This window comes from Acomys minous (genome assembly GCF_964271855.1).
Source record: "Acomys minous genome assembly, chromosome: 6".
Lineage (NCBI taxonomy): Eukaryota > Metazoa > Chordata > Mammalia > Rodentia > Muridae > Acomys > Acomys minous.
Window position 1 is genome coordinate 114433108 of NC_140487.1, and position 27682 is coordinate 114460789.

At 48.6% G+C, this 27682-nt stretch overlaps 1 protein-coding gene across 1 annotated transcript; it reads left to right on the forward strand.

The window, feature by feature from the left end:
- The first annotated feature begins 13601 nt into the window (after positions 1 to 13601).
- Positions 13602 to 19062, forward strand: PLA2G2D (phospholipase A2 group IID). Its single transcript, XM_084785049.1, has 4 exons — positions 13602 to 13661; positions 16788 to 16932; positions 17515 to 17621; positions 18500 to 19062. The coding sequence occupies exons 1-4, from the start codon at positions 13619 to 13621 to the stop codon at positions 18643 to 18645; spliced, it is 441 nt and encodes a 146-aa protein (XP_084641175.1). The 5' UTR covers positions 13602 to 13618; the 3' UTR covers positions 18646 to 19062.
- The last annotated feature ends 8620 nt before the right edge of the window (positions 19063 to 27682 follow it).

Here is a 27682-nt window from a genome sequence, read left to right on the forward strand (position 1 = left end):
AAAAAGAAATCCAGTGTCAGCCGATGCCACAATGTGCGTGCAACAAGTGTCAGGGATTCACTTGCATCCAGATCTGAAGTAGGCAACAGGGTAGAAAACGGGTTAGCTAACTAGAGCTGAGGGGAGGGAGCGTGCGGCAGATCAGATCAGGGAGTGGCTGCCATTGGCTGAGCTTCATTGACAGTGTTTCGAACTAGATCATGGTTAGGGTTTACGTGAATGCGACTGTAAAGATAAAAATCAAAGCTAGGAATAGGAGCACACATCTATCATCCCAAATCCTTGGGAAGAAGATGGAGGAGGATTAAGGATCTAAGGCCCGCCTGGCCTACACGAGGCCGTGCTAAGAAAACAAAAAGGAAATTGAGTTAAGGGCTGGGAATGTAGCTGAGTTGGTAGAGCACCAGTCTAGCATGCATGGAGCCCTGAGCTCAGCTCCCATAAAGCAAGGATGGCGCCACCAACCTACAGTCTTGATACTTGAGAGATGGAAACAGATGGATCAGAACTTTAGGTCACCCTCTTCCACATCTTGAGCTTAAGTCCAGTCTGGGCCATGAAAGCTTATCTCAGTAGTAGTAGTAGTAGTAGTAGTAGTAATAGTAGTAGTAGTAGTAGTAATAATAATAATAATAATAATAATAATAATTATTATTATTATTATTATTATATACTTGAAAGAACACTATATATGCTCAACAAGCTGCCTTTGAAGATGGATCATTTTGTTTGGCCTCAAGGAAGGAAGTCCCAACACATCTCACAATGTGATCAAATCTAAGGACATTAATCTCATAATGAAACACTTGAGCTGCCAGCCATAGAGACGAACATCATCAGGGAGTCCGGCTTCCGTGAGGTGCAAATTCACAGAATCTGAGGTTCTGTGAGGTTCCGAGAGTGTTCAAGTTCTCAGACGCCAAAGAAGAGAGTGGTGCTGTGCAGGGGTTGGGAGGGGAGCGGGAACTCTGGCTGCTCACTGGGGACACAGTTTCAGTTCTGCAAGATGTAAAGTTGTGTGGGCGGATGGCAGAGGCAGTTGAGCAAGACCGTGAGTATTGCTGATGGCCAGGGTGCTGCCTGCACAGTTGAAATGGGCATGATATTGTATGCGTTCTATATATGTTAAATACATATTTTTGGGAAATGGTATGTGGGCCTACACATAAGATTTGAGCTTAGGGTATTTCTAAAGGGAAACAGGGGCTGGGCAGGGTGAGGCACTCCTTCATTCTCAGTACTTGGGGGGATTAGAGGCTCAAGGATGAAGAGCTCAAGGCCAGCCTGGGCTACATGACTCCCAAACAACAACAACAACAACAACAACAACAAAAAACTGGGGGTGGAGAGATGGCTCAGTGGTTCAGAGCACTGGCTGTTCTTGCAGACGACCCAGGTTTTATTCCCAGCACCCACATGGCAGTTCACAACCGTCTGTAACTCCAGTCCCGGGGCATTGCATCCACTGAGGCATGGATTCAATCTCCAGCAGAAAGAAAGAGAAAGAGGCGGGAGTGAGGGGAGAAAGGAGGCCATTAAAAAGGAACAGAATATTTGAACAGGCACTTCACCAAAGAAGATACATCAGTAGTACATAAGTGAATGGGGAAGGTACTGAGAACTGTTTGATACTCCTCCTCCTCACCCTCCTCCTCTCCCTCCTCCTCTCCCTCCTCCTCTCCCTCCTCCTCTCCCTCCTCCTCTCCCTTCTCCTCTCCCTTTCCCTCTCTGTTCTTCTAGAGACCCCACACACACATGACACTTCTAAGGAACATTCCCCAGCCCAGACATTTCCTTGAAATGGCAACAACCCAGCCATTCAATTTGTAGGTGCTTTCCCAAGAGAAATAAAAACATTTGTCGAAACAACCAAATGTCTAGAGACCCGTAAGTACATAAGGAATTCCATATATCGGCACCATGGAATATTATTACTCAGCAGCAAAAAGCAGCATGCAGCAGCCAAGATGAGTCGCTGGATGATTATGCAGAGTAAAACCAGACAAGACATGTAAATGCTGCGTGACTTCATTTCCAATCAGTTTCCCAGAAAATGCAAATCATCTGCACTGATACCCAAATTCTTTTTTAATTACGTGCGTCTGTGCATGGGTGGCTGATACATATGAGTGCTGTGCTCACAGAGACCAGGAGGGGATCCCCTGGAGCTGGAGTTACAGGTTGTGGTGAGCCACCTCACATGGATGCTGGGAACCCAACTCAGAGCCTCTACAAGAGCCGCAAGTACTCATAACCACTGAGCCATCGCTCTGGCCCTAAGTTGGATGTTTTAAATATAGCCAGGCTTTGTTATCCTTGGGGGCACTAAGTCAAGACCCATTGCCAATACCCAAGCCTGTAGATGCTCAGGCCCACCTCACTTGCATAATGGCTTGGTGTTTGCATACAATCCCCACCCATCTGCACATCTCTGTTAAATAGCTTTAAATCCACTCTAGAAGCTGGGCATGGTGATGCAGGGCTACAATCTTCACACTTGGGAGGCAGAGGCTGGGAGATCACAGCCAGCTAAAAAATTGAAAAAAAAATAAGTCACCTAATTAATCACATTTAGATCACATATAATGTAAATAGCCGTGTGTGTGTTATACACACACATACACATATAAAGAGAAAGAGGGAAGGAAGAGAGAGTGTGTGTGTGTGTTAGTTGTGCAGTTGTGCTTGTCTGTGCAAGCAGAAGTCAGAGGTATATTTCTCTGTCACACTTCATCTCACACCTTGAGATAAGGCCTCTTACAGAACCTGAGATTGCTTGTGTTGGCGAGACTGGCTGGCCAGTGAGCCTCCACGACCTGCCTGTGTCATCCTCATTCACAGAACCAGAACGACAGACACGCACCACCACACCTGGCTTTTATGAGGGTACCAGGGATCTGAACTTGTGTCCTCAGGCTTGTCCAGCCAGCACTTTGACCCCCCCACCCCCAGGGCTATCTCTCCTGCCACATAAACAGTCATTTTAGGGAATAATAATGGGAAAAGAAAATCAATCTGTTGACTGGAGCTGTAGCTCAGTGGCAGAGTGCTTGCCTCCCATACGTGAGGCCCTGGGTTCCATCCCCAGAACTGCCAAGAAGAAAAACAAAGAAAATGAGAACATCTCTTTGTGTTCAGTGCACACACAAAATTTCCCAAAATATTTTGTTTTGATTTTAATTATAGGCACATGTTTGTGTGGGTGTGTATATATGAGTGCAGTTGCCCATGGAGGCCAGAAGAGGGCAGTGGATCTCCTGGAGCTGGATTAACAAACAGTTGTGAGCTGCTTTGACATAGGTGCCAGGAACTGAACTCAGGAAAGACAGAGAAACACAGCGATAGAAAGAGAGTCAGACAAAGAGCGAGAAGTGGGTGGTGGATATTCTGTTAACATATCTGAGGGTTAAGAAAACTGGTGCGTCCTGGTGAGGACATCGGACAATTGGAACATCCACTTCCAGAGGGAGTAAACATTGAGCAGACTCTGAAGATGGTGTGGCAATTTCCTATAAAGGCAAACACTGTACAACACAGTCATTCTACGCCCCGGCGCTTACACAGAGAGCAGAGCGCATGCATGTGTTCAGTCCTGAAGAAAGGACAACAGGACTGTGGCACGTCCATACGACAAGACTCGGAGACACAATTCACAACCCATTCCACACAGCTCCATGCACAAACCTCAGAAACATGATCCCAAGGTGGGCAGAGATAAAGTCCTCAAACTGGATGATTCCATCTTCTGTCTGACACTCCATCGAATTAGGACATGGTGACACGATTCTATAGTCCCCACTGCTTGAGAAGCTGAGGCAAGATCACAGATTCAAAGTCCACCTGAGTGACAGACCCAATCCAAACCAGCCTGAGCAACTTAATGAAGATGGAACGCTGAGGGTTAGTGATATGTACCGGCCCTTGAGTTAATCCCCTGTGCTACACACACACACACACACACACACACACACACACACACACGGTTTATCAGAGCTCATCCATTTGGGCAAACTGGCTGGCCAGCAAGCCATCTTGTGCCCACGGCTCCCTCCCACATCTGCCTGTTTCCTCCTCCTTGTGCTGCGGTCATAGACACACTGGGAGAACTTTACAAAACAACCCTGTCCATAAAGATGGGATGAGTTGGTGCTTGTCTTAGACTGGAAGAGGGAATGAAACCAACTTCTCGGGGACAGAAGTGTGTCTTTGGCAGGGGTGGGTTGAGGGGGGAAGGGGTGAAGAGTAGGAGGGGGCCAGGGAGGAGTGGATGTGGGGAAAGGTTAATGAAAATGTTAATGATTAAGGAAGGTCTCCAGGTGTGTCTTCACCTGAATTAGCCAAACTATTAGTGAATTCTAGGCTCAATTTTCTTAACCAATATATTTTATTATAACTTATTAAGCTAGCGTATGTCACTTATAACCCGACTAATCAAAACAATATGAAAAGAGGATTAAGGAACACAATAACAAAACCGTAAGGATGTAAGTTCTGAGGAATGATTCTCCTCGTGTAATCAGCAGGATTTCTTTTGCTGGAACCTGGAGTAACCAGAACCTGGAACCTCAGCAGGAGCCGGAGCCCCGAAGCCTTCTCTCAAGCGGTTCTCTCTAGGTGTGTCTCGAAGTGGAGCAATGAACAGCCAAAACTATCCAAAGTCTCCAAAAGCCCCACCTCCAGTTTTGGGGTCATTTATATATCTCCTCCCAGATCTGTTCACAGGATCTTTTTAGCAGGCAACAATCAAGCTCCTGCACAAGGTGGTTGGTCTTCTAGTGGATTAACCTCACCTGTTCCCTCACAAGACCATTCACCATCCCACACTTGGGAAACAGGTTTATCTTTCCTTCAGTAGATACATTTTATCTTATACAAGTTATACTTCAAAAAAAAAAAAAAAAAGGACTGGCTGGATGTAGCTCAGTAAATCATGTGTACTGTACAAAAGGCTCTGAATGCAAAGCCCAGCAAACACTACATGAAGCCATGGCTGTTCATTCCTGTAATTGGGAGGTGGAGACAGGAGGATCAGAAGTTCAAGGTCCTCCTCAGGCACTTGACAAGTCTGAGGTCAACCGGGAATAAATAAGTTGGTCTCAAAATAACTTAAAAAAAAAAAAAAAGAATGAACAAAAGGAAATTATGCCTCAATAAAACTGATTTTCAAAAACCATTTTGTAATTCTATGGCCGACTAAGTGGTTTCTAGTCATTAACCCTGGAGGAAGGCACTCTCAAAGGTCATCCTTCCTCTTCTGTGGGGAGTAGAAACTGAGGCAGTGAGCTACATATGCATCTCAGCCCTGCACAAGCAGGTCCCTGAGAGCCTGAGACCTGGATGCCACTCTGCAGGGACTGTGCCACACCTTGTGATGGGGTCAAATGAAAGCAGACAACAATCTACCAGCCCCAAATTCTTCCAAGAAGACCCTGTTACATTCACACTGTTTTCTTAGACTTTCCAATGCCTGTATGAATTTCCTAGGGCTACCATTACAAGATGCCATGGGATGAAATGGGAGGGAGAGAGGGAGGGAGGGAGAGAGGGAGGGAGGGAGGGAGAGAAAGAGAGAGAGAGAGAGAGAGAGAGAGAGAGAGAGAGAGAGAGACAGAAGGAGGGAGAGAGAGGGAGGAAGAGAGCATGCTCACAGGCATGCATGCATGTGTGTGCATGCAGAGGCCAAAGGTTGCCTTCCCTTTAGTTTTGAGATAGTGTCTTTCGCTGAACCCTGGGTCTCACCCCTTCCATTAGCCCACCTACCCAACAAGCCCCTGGAATCCTCTCTCTCTCCTGGTGCTGGAATTACATGTGTGCCACCATATAACGGTTTTTTTATGTGGGTGCTGAGGGTCCAAGCACACCCTCTCTCTAAGGCTTGCACAGGAAACACTTAACTGAGGGGATCATCTCCCCAAGCCTAGAAATTCATTTTCTTCACAGTTGTGCAAAGCTGGAAGTCTGAGCTAAAAGGAAGGTGGGGATCACTTCCTTTTGCGGTCTCTCCCCAGAGCTTGCTGCCTACCTGGGCCCTTGCATGTTCAACCTTCTGTGTCCTTTGGGTTTGTTTGTTTGTTTGTTTTTTGTTTTTTTGTTTTGAGGAAGGGTCTAGCTACTGGTTTGAAATTTGTTAGGTAGATCAGGCTAGCCTCCTGCCTCTGTGTCCCAGGTGCTAGGGTCACAGGCTCACACTGTCATACTCATCTCTCTTCTAGAAGGAACCAGCCAGGAGGCCAACCCTCCTGTGAGACGCGAGTGACACTGGTACTGAGAGAAGCCCAAGAATGTAATACAAACAAAGGCCGCTTCCTGGAGGAAGGGGAAGTTTGTGTGTGCCAGAGGACTATCATTTCCTATAGACTTAATAGCATGTCCCTCTGGGTCATAGGCCACTCTGAGGTTTGATTAAGGATTTTAAACTACTGCCTCTGCCTTCTTGTCCCGTATAAGTTGGCACCCACTCTGCATCCTCAGAATAAATAAATAAACAAGGCATGCATTGCCACCAACTGTCTGCATGTAGCACAGGCCCACTGGGGACACTGGAAAGACCTAGCAGACAAGGACTGTCCCTGCTTTTCCCTCTCTGCCTCCTGCACACAGTAGGTACTCAGGAAGTATCTGCTGAATGGACTCATTTGCTTGGCTCCTGTGAAATGTCTTGGAAGTATTCTCTTTGCTTCCCACAGGCCGAGGCTGACAGCTGCATTAGCAACTTGCTGTGTACCAGGCACGTTGGCCACTGCCCTCAGCCCATGGCATGGATCCTCGGAATGGCTTCCCCCATCTGATGGCTATCATTTCCCCTGTGACCCCAGTTCACAAATGAGCAGGACAAAAGGAGTCAGGGCCTGTGGCTGTGAAGGATGGGCTGGGGTCAAAGGGCAGGCCCTGAGGGAGGAAACGGGCTGCGAATAAAAAAAGCAAGAACTTCCCAGCAATGACCCCCTTCTAGCTTCTGGCCATTGGGAATGCTAAGAATTTTGAAAGAGCTCGACTTTTTTTTTTCATTAATTATTTGTGTGTGTTGGGGTGCACTCAAGTGCCCTCACACACATGTGGAGTCAGTTCTCAACTCCACCTTACTGAGGCAGGATCTTGCTTCTTGTTACTTCTGCTGTTTAGTGTGCCCACACTCACTGGTCTGCTGGTGTGCCCAGACTCACTGGCCTGCTGGTGTGCCCATGCTCACTGGCCTGCTGGTATTCCTATGCTCACTGGCCTGCTGGTGTGTTCACACTCACTGGCCTGTTAGTATGGCCACACTCACTGGCCTGCTGGTGTGCCCACACTCACTGGCCTGCAAGCTTTTTTTTCCTGTCTCCCTCACCCATCTCAATGTAAGAGTGCTGGGATTACAGATGAGTACCACAGAGCCTGGCATTTTATGTGTTTTCTGGGAAACAAACTCTGGTTACCAGGTTTGCATGGCTAGCAATTTTACTGACTAACCCAACCCCAAAAGCATCTTGGGTCACCCTGGATGAACCGAGAAGTCCCAGTAGAAATCCCCTCGCATGTGACCAACTCTCATCTAGAAATGAGGATCTGAGGCTGGGTGTCACAGCCCTTTCCAGGGGCCAGTTCCAAACCTCATTTCTGGAAGGCAGAGGTTACCAGGTGTCATTCACTAATTTTCCAACAGTTGGGTGCCAATCATTCCACCAGTAACCTTTCTAGAAGGTTCCCTGAAGTCCTTCCTACTAAGTTTGAGCCCATTGCTTCTCTCTCCTCTCTCTCTCTCTGTATGTGTATGTATGTATGTATATGTTCGCATGTGTGTATGCATGTGCGTGCACACTTGCACACACTTGCATGTGGGTGCTCACCATTAGGCTAGGTTGGATGACCAGTAAGCCCCAGGGATCTGCCCGTCTCTGCCGTCCTAGCCCTGGGATAACAAATGCAGATACCACACTTGGTTTTTATGCGGTTTCTGGGAACTCAAACACGGGCCCTTGTGTGTGAGCAAGAACTGCTGACTGAGCTGTCACCCTCCCCAGACACTTGCCCTCATTTATTTTCAGTCAGTGTTATTATCCAGACACACAAGAAACATGTGCCTGGGAAAAAGCACAAACCATGCCTGTTTTATGAATATTGATCATGTGAACTCCCACACAACCAAGCACTAGAGAGGCAACACTTGTGGCTCCTCCAAGCACCCCTGGGAACCTCTTAGGGTCACTACACATACCTGCGGGGCCACTGTCATCCTGATTGGACCAAGTGTGGATTACCTGGATGGTTCTTGAATACTACAGAGCTGGAGTCCCTCCCCTGAGCTGCCCTCTTTTGTGTTTGGGAGGCTCATCAGGTTTAAGTGTGTCATGGTTTGCTGACCTGGTATCTCGGTGAGTGACACATATCTATGCACTCTGTGGCGACAGCCATGAGACTGGCTCCTGTGGGTTGACCCACTTCCTTGGGTTCTTCTGGGCGTGGATGGATGATGTCACACTCCCACTAAAGGCAAATTTACCTTCCTTTATCTGAACTCTGCCCCACCTCCCCGGGGGAGCTCAGCTGCAGTGTCCTTTATGGTGTTTGTATATGCCATGCCATGTTTCCAAGTGGCACCTGCTGATCACCTAGCAGAGGCTTTTGTTGGGGACAGAGCTAGTCCGTGGGTTTGTCTGGCAAATGGAGATTTCCAGGGAGGGCCTGGAGGGAAGAACTCCAACCCTGGCTGGGTCGACAAGCCTTCACCCCCTGGGAGGATCTTAGGAGAAGGTCCCTTTTCTCTCCTGAAGTGGATGAAGAGAGCACCATGCAGGCTCTGGTTCCACCCCTGTGCATGCTGGGAAGGTCAGGAAGCTCTTCCATGCTGTGGCGCATGCCTTCCTGCATCTCACTCCTGTGAGACACGTTAAACCATGTTCTGCACATATAGTCAGGGGGCCTTAGCCGAATGTGTGCTATCCCCAAGTCTGCCATGTATGTTCTGGGTTACTGTGCTATGTCCCTAGTATCTCTGAGTCTCAGTTTCCCTGTTTCTGGAATAGAAATAATAGTCTCTCTTTCCTGGTGTAGTTGTGAGAGTCAAGTTAGGTAACAATACAGTGGTTGGTGAAAAAGGAAGCCCTGAACAATGGCAACTTTTTTTCCATTTTTTAAAAAAGATTTATTTATTTGTTATTATGTATAGAGTGCTCACCTGCAGGTACACCTGCGTGCCAGAAGAGGGCACCAGATCTCATTATAGATGATTGTCAGCTACCATGTGGTTGTCAGGAATTGAACTCAGGACAACTGGAAGAGCAGTCCATGCTCTTAACCTCTGAGGCACCTCTCCAGCCCTCTACTCTTCTCTTGTTCCCTGTTTTGTATGTGCATGTGTGCATACATGTTTGTGTATGTGTGTACATGCCTGTGCATGCGTGTGGAAGCCAGAGGTTGACATCGGTGCCTTCCCTAATTATGTTCTATTTTTTTCCTTTGAGACAGCATCCCTCACTGAGCCTGGAGTTCGCCACTGTGTGCTGGATTGGCTGGCCTCCTGTCTCTATGCCCCCTTAGTGCTGGCAATGCAGGTGTGCACATCTGGCTTTTCTGCGTGGGTGTTTGAGGATTAAACTCAAATCCCCACTCTTGCACAAGTCCTTAGTGATGCAGCCATCTCATTGGCCCCAGTGGTAAAGATTCTTGTAGAATCTTCCCTCGGACACCCAAGCCCCTTTCTTTTCCCTTTCTCTCACCAGCCGGGGAGTGTGCTGGGCTGTATGCTCACAGTGTTAGCGAGAGAGAGTCTTCCTGGGTGGGATCAGGGAAGTAAACTGTGGACTTTCTGATGATGGTACCAGGAAATGCCCAAGGGCACTTCAGCTGGAGCAGGAGTGGTGGGAGGGGTTGCTAAAGCCAAGCAGACTTTCTTTAAGACCTTTTACCTTCTCCTAGGAACTCACTTCTAAAATCTACTCTATAGAAACCATTGAAGAAGCCACTGGAACTAACCAGATGTTAGTTTATAACGAAACCCTGTGGAAGTTTATAACGAAACCCTGTCTGCTTCTAAAGATAAAAGAAAGCTTAAACACAGTTAATAACATAGAAGGTATATATATAAAGTACACCCAGATCAATTTATATATAGAGAAAAATATATTGAACTACTGACAGGGGGATAACCTCAGCTAACATTTATTTACCTTGAGCTATGGACAAAACCCTATGTTCATGTACTAGATTAGTTAATTTGTTGTGACTGTAATGAAAGACTGAAGGCTGGACCCTTTATAAAGAAAAGAGGTGAATGTAGCTTGCGCTTCAGCATACTAAAAGTACGAGACTGGATTCTTTTGTGGTGAAGGCCTTCTTGGCTGGGTCACACCTCAGCGATTGGTGCCATGAAGGAACATGGCAGGGAGGTACCCATGAGAGGGAGTGGTAGCAGCCAGATCGGCAAGGCAGGAAGGCAGAAAAAACAGGGAAGGGTAATAGTGACCTCCCGCTAGGCTCCACCTCTTTTTTTGTTTTGTTTTGTTTGTTTGTTTGTTTGTTTGTTTTTGGAATAGGTCTTGCCATATCGCCCACGCTAGCCTAAATCCTGTTATATAGACTAGACTAGCCTCAAACTGTCATTCAGGTCCTTGCCTTCATTTCCTTAGTACTGAGGTCACAGGTGTGCACCACAATGCCCCACCCCACCCCTTAAAGGCCCCCTCATTTCTTAATCACTCGATACAGAGGACCAAGCATGAGCTGATGGGGTGCACTCAAACACACACACACACACACACACACACACACACACACACACACACACTGACACACGGACTCCAAGCTTTATGAGACTTCTATTGGGTGGGTACCATCCTCAAACCGTCCCATCCAGGAGCAATGGGAGGGGCAGAGTGTAGCAGCAGCTTGCTCCAGTGGGGAAGCTGGGCTCTTTAAGCCAGGTAGCCTGTGTTTGACTCATTCCCACTTCCAGAGCCCTCTCCCACTCCACGTAGCACTCTGCCGAGGCACGGCTTGCTGTCGAGAGGCATCCTTCACTGCGTGGATGGCTTAGTGTGGTGCGCTTCAGTCAGCTCACCTCAGATCATCCAGCAACAAGGGGCCTTTGCAAATGAGGACACCAAGCCTCACTGGGCAAAATCTTTTTGAGTGCGCACGGTGCGGGGGGTGAGGGTGGGGCGGGGCGTGGGGCAGAGCTGGTCAAAGAAAGAAATGGGTCTCTCTGCCAGGTGTGTCCTGACTCTGCCGAATGTCTCAGAGGCAACAGTGAGGCAGGGGGTTTTGAAAGTCTACTTGTGGCTTCCTGGTACTAACAGAGAGCTGCTGCATCCAGCTACCGTGTTTCCTGCCTAAGATGGTCAGGTAGGGGAGGTGACCACTACCAAAAACCCTGATATCTAGAAGGCTTGCTTTTGGTGAAAGAGGCACTGGGGCAGGAACACAGACCTAGTCCTGAGCATGTGGAGAGCTACCAAGAGCCCGCCAGTTACAAGAAATGCTGGAGGCCGTGGACATGTCAGGGGCCTCCCCAGGAGTGATGGTTTCACAAGAGTGCTCACCTCCGCCCCCACCAAGTTTCTGTGATTTATCGACTGCCAATGGCCCTTCCGCTAAGTGAGTTATACGAGTTAAAAATATGCCAGAAGCCTCTGACGTTTCTGCTGTTGAATATGCTTATCCTTATGAAACATTATTATTGGGTGTGTGTGTGGGGGCTTATTTTTATTTTATTTTGTTCTGCTTTTGAGGTAAGGTTTGCTAGCCTGACAGCCTTGAATTCTCCATGCAGTAGAGACTGGCTTTGACCTTGCAGCCACCCTCCTGCCTCAGCCTCCCGAGAGGTGGGACGGACTTTGTAAGCCACCACGCCTGGCTAATTACTTTTGCACATACATGGCTTTCTCACAAAGGAGTGTTAGTTGGTGGATGGAGTAAAAAAAACAAAGGGCAGAAGGCAGCGTGGTTTGTAACACTGGTGAGGCTGAGGCTGCCGGGGCCCCAACTTTGAAACCAGACTGGGCCAGAGTGAGAGTCTATATAGAAGAAAGGAAGGAAGGAAAGAAGGGAGAGACAGGGAGAGAGGAAGGAAAACAACAGTAATGACACAAGTGTTCCCTAGCAGTGACTTCTGCTGGCACACTTTTTGGATGAACCGATTGGCCTGGGGCAAGGACGGAAAAGCCCCATCTCTGCAGTTGATGGACAAGGTCCCTGGGTGTGTAACCCAGGCAACAGCTCTATCCTCATCGGCCAGGTCCTAGCCATTTGTCATGTTGGGATTCTCCTAAGTAAATTGGGGCAGATCATCTACAGACTAAGTTGTCAACACAGGCCAATTGCCTTCTAATCGTAGGTGTTCTTTGAGTCAGCAACCCCACATGAGACAGTAGCTGGGTGTGAACACAGGTACCAGGACATCTCTTTCACTGAACCTGAATGGTAAAAAATGGTCAGCAACCTGCGTGTCCATCGGCAAGACACTCATTATACAAACACTACTGCAGTAAAGCAGGCTTCGGGGCTGCTTTCCAAAACTACTGCTGAAGAACACTTAGCAACATAAAACAACACAAAACAAAAACGCTCTCAACTAGCTTCGGTAGGAAAGACTAAGGCTGGCATGTGTCTCAGCTGGTAGAGTGTCGGTCTAGTGTGCATGGGGCCCTGGGTGGCCAGCCTGGCAACTCACAACTGGACCTGCTGGCGCACAGCTGTAAATCCCAGAACTTGGGAGGTGGAAGCAGACTGGAAGTTCAAGGTTAACTTTGACTAAATGGAGAGTTTGCAGCCAGCTTGGGTTACATGAGACTTGTCTGGGGTCGGGGTGGAGGACCAACTACAAAGCACTACATGTAACATTTTCCTAATTTGGTAAAGTGAAAACATGGAGGCCGAAAGGTAAGAGGTATATAGAGAAGCATGCAATAAATTGAGAGCAGGTAAATAGATAAGTGATAGATGATAGATTAGAAGGATGATAAATGTCAGATCGATTGGCAATAGGCAAATAGACAGATAGATAGGTAATTATGTAGAAAGATTGATGATATATTATTGATAATAGATATGATATTAGATAAATAGATTATTGATGATAGATATAGATAAAAATAAGGACATAAACACGGTACATGATCGATGGTAGATTACTGATAATAGATATGATATTAGATAAACAATAGATTATTGATGATAGATAGATATAGATAAAAAAATAGTACCATAAGGACGTAAACCAAATTGCCAGTCATGTTTCCTGTCTTCACAGATGATCCTAAATTGTAAGTTGCCTGTTTTTCAAGTCTTCTGCTTGTGGGGCTGGGGTTGTGTGGCTCAGTGATGAAGTGCTTGCCTGCCTTGTCTAGGTTTCATCCCCTAGACCTCGAAGGTGCTTGCTGCATCTTGCATTTTTGATATATATATTTTTTAAAAATAAAAAATCTGGGAGTGGGACCAATACCTAAAAAAATAATTAACCCCAGAGTCCTAGAAAAGAGGAAACAGGAGGCACGTGGGTCACTTCTGCAGGGGCTGGGAAGGGTTTGGGGGTGGGGTGTGGTGGGGGAGGGGACGGGGGGATGGATGGGAGGACCTACTATAAGGGGCTGCCTATGGGACAGGCAACTTCTAACAGCTGCCTGCCTTGCTCTGTGCCGGAACCATGGGACTTGCCCTGCTGTGTGGGCTGCTGCTGCTGCTGGCTGGTGAGTGGGGACAGGTGTGAGACTGGGGAAGAAGTGGGATTGAAGGCAGATCCATGACTGGGCTGCTCTGATCCTGGGGACATTAGAACTCCAGTCCCCAGCGTTTCTGCCGTTAGCAAGGAATCATCAGTGGCCATAGGGCCCCCAGCACACTGGTTTCTGGCTTCAATCAGAGAGCTGGGGAAGACTGGACTGTGTGGCATTCTGGGAAGAAGATCCCACTCCTATTGGAAGGAAGTCAGGGCGGGGGGTGGGGTGGGGTGGGGGAGGGGGTCTGGTTTCTGCTCACTCTTTAGAAGATCAGATGTGAAAACATGGCTGCTTGAAAATTGGCTTTACCTTTTTGTTTGTTTGCTTGTTTGTTTCAGGACAGAATTTCTCTGTGTGACCTTGGCTGGGCTTTCATTTCTTAATCCACCTCAAAATATATGATTTTTAGAAAGATCTTTCATTAAAAAAAATGATTTTAAAGTCGTGCAGCGGCAGTGGCACACGCCTTTAATCCTGGTACTTTGGAGGCAGAGGCAGGCAGATCTCTGAGTCTGATGCCAGCCTGGTCTACAGAGTGAGTCCCAGGACAGCCAAGGGTACACAGAGAAGCTCTGTCTCAAAGAGAGAAAAAAAAATGTGTCCCACACCCTCGAGAGGGACACATCCCTGCGTTACAGTGAGGCAATTAGCAAACCCGCAATGGGACTACAGAACTGCATCCTTCAGTGTACAGAGGCAACGCAGTGCAGAGGCACACTTCTTAGATGGATCTGCATTCACCCAGCACATCCCGGGCAGCACGTCCTAGGCCAAGCCAGCCAACGGCTTCATCTCCTCGCCCTCTCAGTGGACCACAGCATCCTCTCTGTCCCACTGAAGATGCTACATGAGAGCTGAGCATCAAAATGGCAGCTGTGTCCATTCTGGCCACGTATTCCTCACCCCCTGGGCATGGAGGGATTGCGGGGTGGGGTGGTGGTGAGGCTTGGAAGCGCTATTGAGATAGGAGTTACGCTTTGGTGCGCGCCACTTGGCCTTATTTCCTCGGGCTTGGTTTGCCTCACTACCAAATGATGATGCCACACAAAGAATGCGAAATCTAAGCTGAATGCATTTCCTGCCTGCCAGGGCGAGCTTTGAAGCAAAGGAATAGGGGGGGGGGGGAGCCTGGTATGGTGGCTCACAACTGTAGTCCCAGCACTTGGGAGGCTGAGACAGGAGGATAGCAGTAAGTTCAAGGCCAGTTTCTATTACAGGGGGGTGGGGTGGGGGAATGCTCAGGGTGGGTCCATGGAGAAACAGAGAGGCCAAGGAAGGTAAGCTTTTGAATCCGGATCTCCAGTTGGTGCCCAAGGTCTTGTAGTTCATTGTCTGGGGTTCTGCATCATAGATTATGAGATTTTTTTTCTCTAATTCCAGATGGGAATCCTAGGTGATTCCCAGGGGCCTGGGGTCACTTCTCAGCACATCAAGGATTAGCAAGGCCTCCCTTTAATATCCCTCAGCCAGGAGCACTGTGCCAAGCAGGAGTATGCACACCCGACTCCCACACAGAGGGAACGGCTCCACTCACACAACAGCCAGACACTTTTAATTGCAGACCAAGGTCCCCTGGTTATAACGGCCTCTTTGTCCACTGCGCTAATGCCTTTCAGTACCCCTTTTCTCACACCAGAGTCCTCCAACATGGGCCTCTCCTCTCATTAATAGTTACTCTGTGTGCCTGTGATGCCAGGCCAGGAACCAGCAGCTTAGTCCCTACTCCCCTAAGCCTCCTGGCTGCACCTGACCTGCGCTCTCTGCCTTCTTAACACTTTATCCTCATCCTTTCTGTTTCTCTCATCTCTGCCCCTGAGTTCATCGATTGCACGTGTTTTATTTCTCCCAATTTAACACAATGTCTTCCTCTCTCCCAGTAAAGCAAATTTCCCCTAAGATCAATTCTAGCCGGCAGCTAGGAGGCCTGAAATGAGCAGCTTTGATTTCTAAATCACAGGGCCCTCCCTGGAGACCTACCAGGCTGCTGTAAGAGCTTCTCCAGAGAGGAAGGGCGGGCTGTGGGAGGGAGGGAAGGAGGGAGGCAGGGTGAGTCAGGCCTCCTCTCCCCATTTCTAGTGGGAAATCAGAGGCAGAGCCAAACCAGAAGGCATTGCTTTTGATTCCCCCTTGGTTTTCTTCTTTCTAAGACCTTGAGTAAGTCAGGGAGCCTCTGACTGCACATTTCTAAGATGGGGGTTACCAATGGATTCCTGGGCTTGGGGGACAGCCTGGTTGCTAAAGATCTTGCCTCACAAATGTGAGAACCTGAAATTGAGCCTCAGAGCCCGAGTGGAAAATGCCAGATGTGTTGGCATTGTGACTGTTGTCTCAGTGCCTGACAGAGACAGGAGGATGCCTGAGTTCCTGGCCAACCAGTCTAGCCTAATTGGTGAGCTTAAGGCACACACACACACACACACACACACACACACACACACACACACACACACAAACTCTCTCTTTCTTTCTCTGTCTCTCTGTCTCTCTCTGTCTCTCTCTGTCTCTCTCTGTCTCTGTCTCTCTCTCTCTCTCTCTCTCTCTCTCTCTCTCTCTCAATAAATAAATAAGTTAAAAGGGATGGAAGAATCAGGAAATTAATACGTGAAAGACGTGTACTAAGGACTCAGTTCCAGTCACTGTGTTTTTTATTTTACCTTCTTAGTTCTGGGCACAGAACCCAGGGCCTCATGTGGTAAATGTGTGCCCTATCAGCAGGCCTCCTGTAGTATGTGTGTGCTGTGCCTTATCACCAGGCCTCTTGAGATAAGTATGTGCTCTATCACTAGGCTGCACATGGGAAGTGTGTGTTCTATTACTAGGCTGCACATGGTAAACGTGTGCTTTATCACCAGGCTGACACATGGTAAGCATGTGCTCTATCAGTTGGCTGCACATGGTAAGCACGGTCTCTATCAACCCCTAAGCTACACCACCCAAGCTAACACTTTTAAATAGGAAGAGCAATTGTCACTATTTGATAACGTCACCATTTCAAGTCCCTTGCTTGGCTCAGCATAGTTGTCCCCCACCACTTGCCCTCCCCGTGGGATCCTAGCACCCCCATAACCTTTACCCCTTTTCTTCCTGGCTTGGCAGATATGACTCCAACCCAGGGCGGGCTCCTGAATTTGAACAAGATGGTCACACATATGACTGGGAAGACAGGGTTCTTCAACTACTGGCCCTATGGCTGTCACTGTGGACTTGGTGGCAAAGGAGAACCCAAAGATGCCACAGACTGGTAAGCTGGCCTACTTGGGACTTCCCTTCCTTGTTCACTGATCCACTTAGGAAATGCATTTTGCTGAGTATGAACTGCGTGCTAGGGACTCTAGTAAGTGCTAATATAGCCCATTCCTCTTGGAGCTGGCCTTCTAGAAGGTACCCCCAGAAGACCTGAAATCCTGACCTCTTCCTAACCAAACTTTAATATCCTGTACTCCTTGGTACCATTACCTGTGTATTCCGAAGCCCAAACTCGTTGCCTGTTCTTGTTTGGTTTTCATAACCATTTGGAGAGTCAGCCAGAGAAGTTACATGACCTTGGCCAAGTATCTCAAAGCCCAGATGTTTGTTTATCCATTTGTGAAGTGGAGATGATACCAGTACCTCCATCATGGGAACAGGTGTCCGGTGAACAGGTGTCCGGTGAACAGGTGTCCGGTGAACAGGTGTCTGGTGTACAGGTGCCCTTGACCAACAGCAGCTTCTATGACCTCAAGGGAACCCACATGTCTTTGATCACCCCTGGTTTGTATGTGTGTGTGTGGGGGGGAGCAGACAGAGATCAGAGTTGCTGTGCCCTGCTTGCCTCTTCCTGCAGGTGCTGTCAAAAACATGATTGCTGCTATATGCACTTGAAGATCGATGGCTGCAAGATCATGACAGACAATTACAAATACAGCGTTTCCCAGGGCGTCATCCAGTGCTGTGAGTGCCCAGGGCTATGGGGCACTGGTTGGACCTGGGAAGTCCTGGCCATCCCTGCCTCCATAGACCCAGTGTGGTATTACATGGAGCACTTGACACCTCATACTGTTCCTCTCTGGTGGGCAGTGAGGAACAAGCAGGAACAGGGGTTGAGGGTATGGAGAGGAGCAACGGGACACCCTATCCTTTTGGTATGAAGAAGGCAGGCTCATCCCTGACCAGCTATGTGTTCAATACTGTTTAACCTCTCTGAGATTTCATGGCCTCATCGGTAATCTGTCGAAACAAGCCAACAGGAAAAACTTCTGGGGGTGCTAGCCACCCCCATTCCCGAGGGGGAACACATAGGTATCCTCAGTATGGCCTTTCCTTTTGCCACCATCGGACCCCATAACACCTCACCTTAAGGTTAATTGAATTGTGGGTGTTAACTGATATACTCCCCTTGTGGGAACACTCACCCGCTACCCCAGCTTTCACTAGGAGCTGAGCTCTGAGCTGGGATGGCTCCACTATGTGCCTTGTTCTCCTGGAGGCCTGTAGCTCTCCCGCTTCTGCTTGGCACCGTCTGTCTGTTCATTCTGTGGGCCTCTGCCACTTGCCTTCCCACCTGTCCATTTGGTTCCGCTCTCTCCATCCAGGCCCTAGCACCCCAGCAGCTGCCCAGTGAATGTGTAGCGAACGGACGAGATGACAGGTAAAGGAGTGAGGACACAGAGAGGTGGAGGTCATGAGCACTGTCCTATCAAAGAGGCTGTTGGCGCGGAGGGTTGTCTCCAAAGATCAGCAGGGACCCTGTTGCTTTCAGGAGCCCCTCTGCACCCCACGCTCAGTCTCAGGGACAGATACTGAGCCATCGCTGTTTCTTCCGTCCACAGCTGACAAAGGGAGCTGGTGTGAGAAGCACTTGTGTGCCTGTGACAAGGAGGTGGCCTTGTGCCTGAAACAAAACCTGGACAGCTACAACAAGCGCCTGCGTTTATACTGGCGGCCCCGCTGCAAAGGCCAGACTCCCACATGCTAGGAGAGTCCACTCTGTCTGTCCACTGGAGTCCACCCTGCTCCAGGGCACCTCAAGCATTGAAGCCCCGCAGGATTGCTGCTTTCCACCCCAGGATGTAGTCTTTTGGACTAGCTGGCTTTTAAAGTCCTCCTTGCAAAGGGGCCTGGCCTTTTTTTTTTTTTTTTTTAATCTTTCTTGATCTTTCCTGACCTTTTTTTTTTATCTTTCTATCCTTGCTGCTCCCCTCCCTTCAAACTCTCTGGTCTTTCTGGACCAAGGTTAAAACTTATGTGTGGGGCTTAGAGGTTAAGAGCACTGACTGTTCTTCTAGAGGTTCTGAGTTCAATTCCCGGCAATCACATGGTGGCTCACAACTATCTATAATGTGATCTCATGCTCTCTCTGGCCTGCAGGTGTACATGCAGGCAGAGCACTGTACTGTAGGCATAATAATAAATAGTTAAATCTTTAAAAAAATAAAAAATTAAAAACTTATGTGTTCAGAGCCTGGCCCTCTGGCCCTGTGACCTTCTCCCAAGCTAAGCTTAAGACCCTCCAGGTTGAGCCCAGACCCATCTTGGATTCAGTGTCATCCTGGTGTCCAGGTAGTCTCCTAGAGCCAAGGCCAGCAGGGGTTCCCCCTACAACAGGGACTCAAGGGATGGGAGAACCTACAATCTCCCAGCTCTGGGTGCTGGAGCTTGGCCTGCTGTTTGTGTGTTGTGCTTTCTCTGGGGTCTCCTGCTGCAATGCTGGCTCAGGGGCCCCTCCTTTGGAAGCCTCTCTTGGCTGTCCCCTCTCCCCAGCTCTAAGTATTTTTGTGCTAGACTGTCTGGGTGGCATAACACCCCATATTTCTCCTGACACTAGGATGGTGAGATGTCCCAGAGGCTTGCCTCATCCCAAGCCTGGCTTCTTTACCTGGTTCCCTGGAATCTTTCTCCCAAGAGCCGTCTGAATAAACTGCCAGCACATGAGCCCCCTGACTCAGGCTCCACCTCTGGGAAAACACACTGTGGTAACATTTACACACTCCGTCATCTTCCTCCCTCCCAGGACCATGGACCTAATTACAAAACCTGGAGCTGATGCTGCAGCCAAGGAAAGTGTGCTCATTAGAGGTAGAGTCGGGGGACAGGATCCTTAGAAGGCCAGCTTCCCTGATGAGCAAGGATGATGGCCCTTATAAAAGGGGGGGGTATGGTTTGAGGGGTGGTGTCGTTGGGTATCCTCTTTGGCTCAAACTGACTCGGTCTACCTCCATCCCTGCAGCTATTGGGATTGGAAGGACTCTAGCCGGCCTTGGCCTGGCAAACACGGCTTGTCCTTCTCCCTTATTCCCTCTGCTTTGCTAAAAAACATTAGATTGCATTCCTAAAGTCAGGCACCAAGGTCTGTTCCCTTATTTGGCAACTCCTCCTCCTGAGGCTGACTACCAAAGCCCAGCTGTCAAAGTATTAGAGTCCAGGAATCAAAAGCCTCCTTTGGTTCACCTAATTAACATGACTCATCAAAATATGCCACCACATCCTCACCCATTTTAACACAGACCAGCCTTTTTTTCTTTCTCTCTTCTTATAAATGACACCTGCAAGGTCATTTGCTGCTCTTTTCTGCCTGGGTCAGAAAGCAGCTGCTTTTACTGTGAAAACAGGGCTTTGGGTGTGGTTTGTGCTTAATCCAGGGTCTGGGAGAGAGGCCCCACTGTGAGGGAGTCTTCTTCAGGAGTCTTTGAGGCTCCTATGGTTGGCTGAGCTGGTGTAGTGTCTGAAACAGAACACGTGTGGGCAGACGGTATCATCGGAGCTGGTGTTTGCCTGGTAACAACTGTTTCAGAAAACATCTGTCATCCTTGGGTGACTAGCTGTGTTTCCAGCCTTGGAGCTGAGACATCCAGAACCACCCACACCCTCCAGGCTGTGACACACAACAACAAATGACAGGGCAGTTTTCTCAAAACCCTGGTGAAAGAATTCCCCGCTATGGACTCTGGGTTCAAATTTCCACAGTTGAGTTGTCCTTTCTATGGGGACCGTGAGAGGAGGAAGCTGTGTGTGTTAGCGATGGGCCTACAATGAACTTAAAACTGCCACTTTATTATTTATTTTTATTTTTGGGGCTTGTTTGTTTTTTTTCTCCCCCCAAGACAGGGTTTCTCTGTGTAGCCTTTGCTGTCCTTTGTAGACCAGGCTGGTCTCAAACTCACAGAGATCCACCTGCCTCTGCTTCCTGAGTGCTGGGATTACAGGTGTGCACCACCATACTCAGCTGCCACTTTATTTTTAAAGTCTAGTGAAAAAGAATTCCAGGTTGGGAATGATGATATCAAAGGCCGTGTGTGTGTGTGTGTGTGTGTGTGTGTGTGTGTGTGTGTGTGTGTGTGTGTGTGTTAAAAAGGGAAGTTAGCAGCCAAGCAATTTTGATCACAGTGCGTGACAGGATATAGGAAACCCTGAGTTCTGTCCCCAGCACTGAAAAAACAAACAAACAAACAAACAAAATAAAAAAACAAACAAACCAAAACCCCAAGGAGACAGTGCTTTCCTGTGACCCAGCACTCAATGGGTAAAGGCAGAAAGGTCAGAAGTTCAAGGGTGTCCTCGGCTACATTGAGCCAACCTGGGCTACTTGATAGCCTGTCTCGGAAAAAGAAAAAAAAATGAAAGGAGAGAAAGAAGGAAAGAACAGCAACAATAAAAAGAAAAAAGAAAAAAGGGAAGAAAGGATGGAAGAAAAGAAAAGAGAAAAGAAAGGAAAGGAAAAACCAACAAATAAAATGGCGTATGGTGGTGCATGCCTATAATCCCAGCACTTGGTATATAGAAACAGGAGCGTCAGAAATTCAAGGTTCCCGGTGGTGGTGGTGGCAGCAGCAGTGGTGGCGGTGGCGCAGGCGTACACCTTTAATCCCAGCACTTGGGAGGCAGAGGCAGGCGAATCTCTCTGAGTTCAGGGCCAATCTGGTCTATAGAGTGAGACAGGATTGCTGTGCTACCCAGGGATATTCGGATTACTTGGTAAATTGTAGCCAATGAACCTAACAGATGCTAATGTTGTCTGTGAGTCTATTGTAGAAAGACACACATGGGCCTGTGTATGTGACACCATCACTCACGACCGAGAGGCCATCACTGTACCGGAGGATAAGTGGGTGATAGAATCAGGATAGTGGGGGGGGGTGCAGTGGCCAGAGTGACAAGCCGGGGCTGAGAACTGAGATGTGTCAGTGGGGAAGACAGGGTATGGGGCAGAGCTGTGCTTCCCTTTGTCTGTACAGTAAAGATATGGGACTCAGGACCCGGATAGACAGATGGAGCCACCAGGCCGCCACGTCTGTGGGCCTCAAGGCAAGAGGAGGCCCACATGCCCAAGAGTTCTGAACAAACTCTCTATTACTGGAACTGGGCAAGAAACAGAAAAAGGGGAGAGCTAGCTTCCCAGGGCTCCGCTCACTTCTCCTTCAGGCGAACCAGTGATGGACCAGAAGGAAGCATCTCCTGGGTTTCTGATCCCTTCACTCCGAGCCTACCAAGGAATGCCCTGCGGGTGAAGGGTGGGCAGCTCGGGACACCTGTCAAACACCTGGGAGCCCACTCCTTCCCCACTGCCTCAGACTCAGCTGTTGTTACTGGTGCTACAGAAGTTCCGGGGATGAATCAGCTGCTGATAAGCACAGGGGCTGGAACTTGAACCCGGAGCTTTCTGGCTGCAGGGGCCTGTCCCACCCTGACTCCTACGCTCTTAACTGGGACAGCTTCTGAGTCAACCCAGATGTCACGGACTCTGTAGTGAGTGTAGGGTGGACTAAGCCAAAGGGACCAGGGGAAAATGTCTATAATTGCGCAATGGCGATGATGGTGTTGAAGCCCAGCCTGGTGGCAACGGGCCTGTAATCCAAGTTACTAAAGGAGACTGGGGAAAGAAGATGCCAAAGTCAAGGCCAGTTTAGGATATAGAGTGAGTTCAAAGCCAGGCTGGGGAACTTAGTGAGACCCTGTCTCAAAACCCAGAGGTCAGGGGATGGAAAGACAGCCCGGTAGCCAAGAGACTCATTGCATGATCGTAAGGACCACAATTAGGGTCCTAGAAATCACAGAAGAAGCAAATGTCCTGGGCATGCCTAGAATCGCAGCTCTGAAAGGGACAAAGATGAGAGGGTCACTGGGGCTTTCCAGACTAGCAGAGAAAAAAAAACTTGAGCTCCCAGGTTTAGGGAGAGACCCCGCCTCAAAGGAATATTAGGTTGATAGAGGGCACCTGATGTCTTCTTCTTGCACTCCAAGACATACGTGCTTGTGTGTGTGTGTGTGTGTGTGTGTGTGCGTGTGGAGAGAGAGAGAGAGAGAGAGAGAGAGAGAGAGAGAGAGAGAGAGAGAGAGATTTTTTTTTTTTTAAAGCTAGGGCTTAGAGTAAAATGTTTCCTTAACATGAGCAAAGGCCTGGATCCATCCCTGTGTACCAAACGAGGAGGACTTTCAAACGGAGCCCTGCCTTATCTTACACTCAGCCCCTTCCCAGCCCTTGCCTGTTATAGTCCTTTGGCCTTGTGGATTCTGGGCTCTACCTCCATGGACCAGGTCAAAGTGCGGTAACTGGTGATGCCTTTGACTTGTGTCTGCCTGTTTTTCTAGCTGGATTCTGCCCCTAAATACCTGTGGTCCTTCCATCCATCTTCCTTCCCCGCCTTACGACATGCTTATGTGTGGCTGGTTTCTTGCTGTCCTACACTGTCCCCCTTGATGGAGATTGGAGGATAGGAGTATCTTTTTTTTTTTTTCACTTGGAATTTCTGCCGCCCACCCTCCAATATCCCTACCTCCCTGACTGCCTGGACAGACAGAGTCAGGGCCTGGCTGTCCGGGTGGCCCGGATTTCTCCCTCTTAGAGTTCTGCGGTTGTTCACTTGTTAGTTTCTCAGGGAGCCTCCGCTGGCCTTGAAGTTAGTTACTGGGTAGTGGAAGATGACCTTAAACTCTAGATCCCCACCTCCACTTTCTGAGTGCTGGGGTTACTGGTGTTTGCTTAGGGTGACAGGGATGTGTCTCAGTGCTGGGCAGTCACCCTTCCAACTGACCTGCATCCCCAGCCCTCCCCTCTGAGGTTTCTTTTTTTTTTAAATGGAAATAAGGAGGGTATTTTGAGAAAGCTCACAGCTGGCTGAGGCTTCCTCCTGCTTCCTTTCCAGTTTCTGCTTCCTCTGTGAGGGCTAAAGTTATGTTTTAAGTCTAAATTGCTGTGCTTAAGAGATCCATAAAACAAAAAAAAAAATGCCTCTAATCCGTAAGCCCCACTTGCCCAAAGACAGATAGCTTACTGGGATGTTGGGGGCTGTGGTTCCTGTAAGATAATAAGCCCCAGTGTTTTAGCTTCTGTAAATAAGCTCCGTTGCCCCAAATGCACAGGATGTGCTTGGTCAAATGTAGGTGGGAGGTTCCTAAGCAGGAAGTGTATCAGGATGCATGCTTGCCCCTGATTGGGCGAAGGCAGGAAGTATGTAGCCTTGTGATTTATAAGTCTTTGCATTTATAAGTCTCTGACTAACGTAATTTGGGGCCATAACTCTGGGAGTCCTCGTATGGACCTGGCCGGTGCCCACCATCCTTGACCAGTATTTAATAAAGCTTGCTTCAAAATTGGCTCAAAAACTGCGGTAGTGATCTTATTCTTGCCCTTTGACTAACACCCTAGTTTCAGGCTTCTAGCTGATCCAGCTCTTCCCCATACCTGCCCTTGACTGCCAGAGATCAGCTGTTCCTCAGAGGAAATAATCAGCTCTCCCCGTCCTGGGATGTTCCCTACTCTACTGTTACTCTGCCTTGCACTCTCCTTCCTCTCCTCTTTCTTTTCTCCCCTCCCCCTCTCCTTTCTTTCCTTCCTTCCTTTTTCTCCGCCCCCCCCAACCTCTCAATTCTCACCTTTCTTTCATCTTTCAAACTAGGATGTCTATCTAACCCTAGAGTAGGTAATTCTCAACTAGCACTTGCCTCGGAGCCCAGGCTGACCTCGAACTTGTTGAGACACTCTTTCTGCTTTGCACTTTCTAATTGCTTTTAATCCTCCACTCAGGCAGGGCAAGGATGGATGGTAACGCTCCAGGTATCCACACCGGGGGCTGGGGGAGGGGCTATGGAATTCTTCTAACCGGATGAATAATAAGTGAATGAATCAATCCCTACAGTCTGCTAGGAAAGCCCATGCTATTTCTCCCAGCTGAGTCACTTCCTAGCTGTGTGGACTTGAGTTACCGGCTTTACTTCCCAGCCCTCAGTTTATCATCTACAAGATGGAGTCTAGCCGAGATGGACTTTTTGAGCGAATCTCCATCTCCAGATGAGCACTTCCCACCAATCCCACCAATGGAAAGGTGGGGTGGTGCTGAGGCTGGCCTCTACCCTCTTCTAAGTTACTCCCATTGCATAAAACAGTGGGGTTTTTTTTTTTCTAGTCTGTGCTGGACAGACAGGCTCCAGGTAGATCAAGGCACTTTCCCCGTGAACATGGTGGCTTTCCCCCTCTCCTCACTAGGGGATACTTGTCTGTGGGACTTTCAAATCTCCCACACGTGGGGCAGGCTTCTGTGGTGGGAACCGGGCAGCTTCCCTTTCTGTGTGTAGATTATGCAATCCCCTTCAGGCACCAAGCCATTCTGAGGGAGAGGGGGATTCCGCCGACATGGAAAACATGACAGTTTTAGCTTGCCACATGGACTCAGATTCCAGGTCTGCATATATGGATCTCACTGGGGGGTGGGATGGCTCTGCCTGTGTGTGTGCATATGTGTGAGTGTGCATGTCCCCGGGCATGTGTGTGAGTTTTCCCGCTTTCAGTAGAACACGGCTCAGTGCTGAGACCTTGCTTTTTCTTCTTCAAGTTGGAGGAGATAAAGAGTCCACACCTGCAACCCTAGACAACATCACCCTGATAGCCTCAGTGCCTTGCCCTGAGAGATTCTATTAACAAGCAGCCGTGACTCCATTTTGAGGGCGGAGATGATTTTATTGGGTTCCTAAGTGAACCAAGTAAACAGTACCATGTCTCTGTCACTACCCTTTAGCAGCTTTTGTTAGGACTGTCCCTTTCATTTCCACAACCTCAGGATCCTCATCCCCTAGATCTGAAATAGATAACAAGAGCCTTCCTTCCTCCCTCCCTCCCTCCCTCCCTCCCTCCCCCTCTCTCTGCCGCCTCTTCTTTCTCTCTCCCTGGTTTCTGCCTTGTCCTCCTGTACTCAGGATCAAGCTCACACATGCTAGGCAATCACGTTACCGTTGAGTTATACAACACCCTCTGCCTTTGAGAGTGTGAGTGTCAAGACAGGGTCTCAGACAGCCCAAGGCTTGAGCTTGATATGTAGTTGAGGCAGGACTTGAATTCCTGAATCTTCCACCTCCACCCACTGTGTGCTTAGATTTCCAATGTATACCATCATGCCTGGCTTCCCAGCCCTCTCTGTAGGTTTTATTTTTATATTATATTTTATTTTAAGTTTTGCTGAATTGCGCAGCTGTGTCTTGACCTTGGGATCCTCGTGCCTCAGCTTTCCAATTAGCTGAGATCACAAGTGCATACAACCATGCACACGTGTGCATGTGAGTGTGTGTAGATGTGTGTGGTCGGTGTTGTGTTCCTGTGTGTATATATGTGTGAGTGTGTAGGTGTAAGTATACAGGTGTGTACATGCACATGGAGGCCAGAGGTCAATGTTGAGTGTCTTCCTTGATTGTTCTCCACCTTATCTTTTGAGACACAGTCTGGTTACTGAGCCTGGAGCCCACCTCTTTGGCTAGACTGGCTGGCTGCCTGGCAAGTCCCCAAGGACCCTCCCAACTCTACCTCCTCGATGTTGGCATTACAGAAGCTCACTACTGTGCCTGGCTCTTTATGTGGCTGCTGGAGTCGGCCTCTGCTCTTTGTGCTTGCACGGCAGGCACTTTGCCAATGGAGACAGCTGAGCTCCAGACTGTGCCTAGCCTGGCCTCACCCTCTGAGGAAGCCCTTCTCGTCCAGCGCTGGGCCTCAAGCAGCACTAACCTCACCTTATTCCACTGGACACCTACAGCAGACATCCATCCTTTCACGGGTCCAGTCTCTCGAGCCAAGGCACAGCCACTGAGCCGAAAAAGATAAGGCACATTCTAGACTAAACTCTAGCCCAGGGGACTCCATGGGCCTCTACCACTCCCCAACACTTCAGCTGGTGAGCCTCAGCCCATGGTGAACCTTCCCAGGGGCCACTGAATATTTGCTTCCTTGATTTTATTTAGAGCTTCTTGTGTATGCAGGGGCCAGTCCATCTACCCTGAGCTGTAGTCCAGCTCTCTTCCCTTTTCCATTTTTGTTGGTCTAAATCTGTTGAAGAAAGACATTTCTATCCCTCTCTGATTCAATCTCTCTCTGGTTCCTTGGTTCAAAGTCTCCAGGAAATGATCCATGCTCACTGTTGCTATGATCGAATACACTGACAAAAATAACTTCTGGGAGAAATGATTTAAAAAAAAAAAAAAGCACGGTTCAATGGTACAGCCCGTCATCGTGGGAAATTCAAGGCAGTCCGAGCTAGAAGTAGCTGGTTACACCCACTCAAACCGGGAGATGAGAGGGACGAATGTGTGCCTGCTATGCCCGTTTGATACAGCCCAGGGTCCCCTGCCTAGGAATGGTCGCACTCACAATCACGATGGGTTTTTCCCACATCAGTCTACATAGTCAAGATAATCACTGGCCCATCTCCTGATGGAGTCTAGATGCTGGCAGGCTGACTACAGCATTAACCATTCCAGTAGTGAGGGGGAACAGAACACGTGTTGTTTTGATGTAAGGACTGTTTAACGCCAACAGCGACGGAGAGTCCATAGATTTAGGCAGAGAGCTCTTGGACTCTCCTTATCAGACCAGCAAGGTATACATTTCCTTTTGAGGGTGTAGCACCTTTCCTCATGTCCTGTTGAAGTTGGCCATGGACATCAAGATGACTTTGCACAAATAAACCTTACCTTAAAAGCACTTATCTGTTATATATATTTCTTAGTGATTCACCATTCCTTGAAACCCAAACTTC

Excerpts from the sequence above, each read along its gene's own strand:
- PLA2G2D (XM_084785049.1), top strand. The coding sequence starts at position 13,619 with ATGGGACTTGCCCTGCTGTGTGGGCTGCTGCTGCTGCTGGCTG. Across the intron at positions 13,662-16,787 it reads GCTGCTGCTGCTGCTGGCTG|ATATGACTCCAACCCAGGGC; the intron begins GTGAGTGGGGAC and ends CTGGCTTGGCAG. Across the intron at positions 17,622-18,499 it reads CCAGGGCGTCATCCAGTGCT|CTGACAAAGGGAGCTGGTGT; the intron begins GTGAGTGCCCAG and ends TTCCGTCCACAG.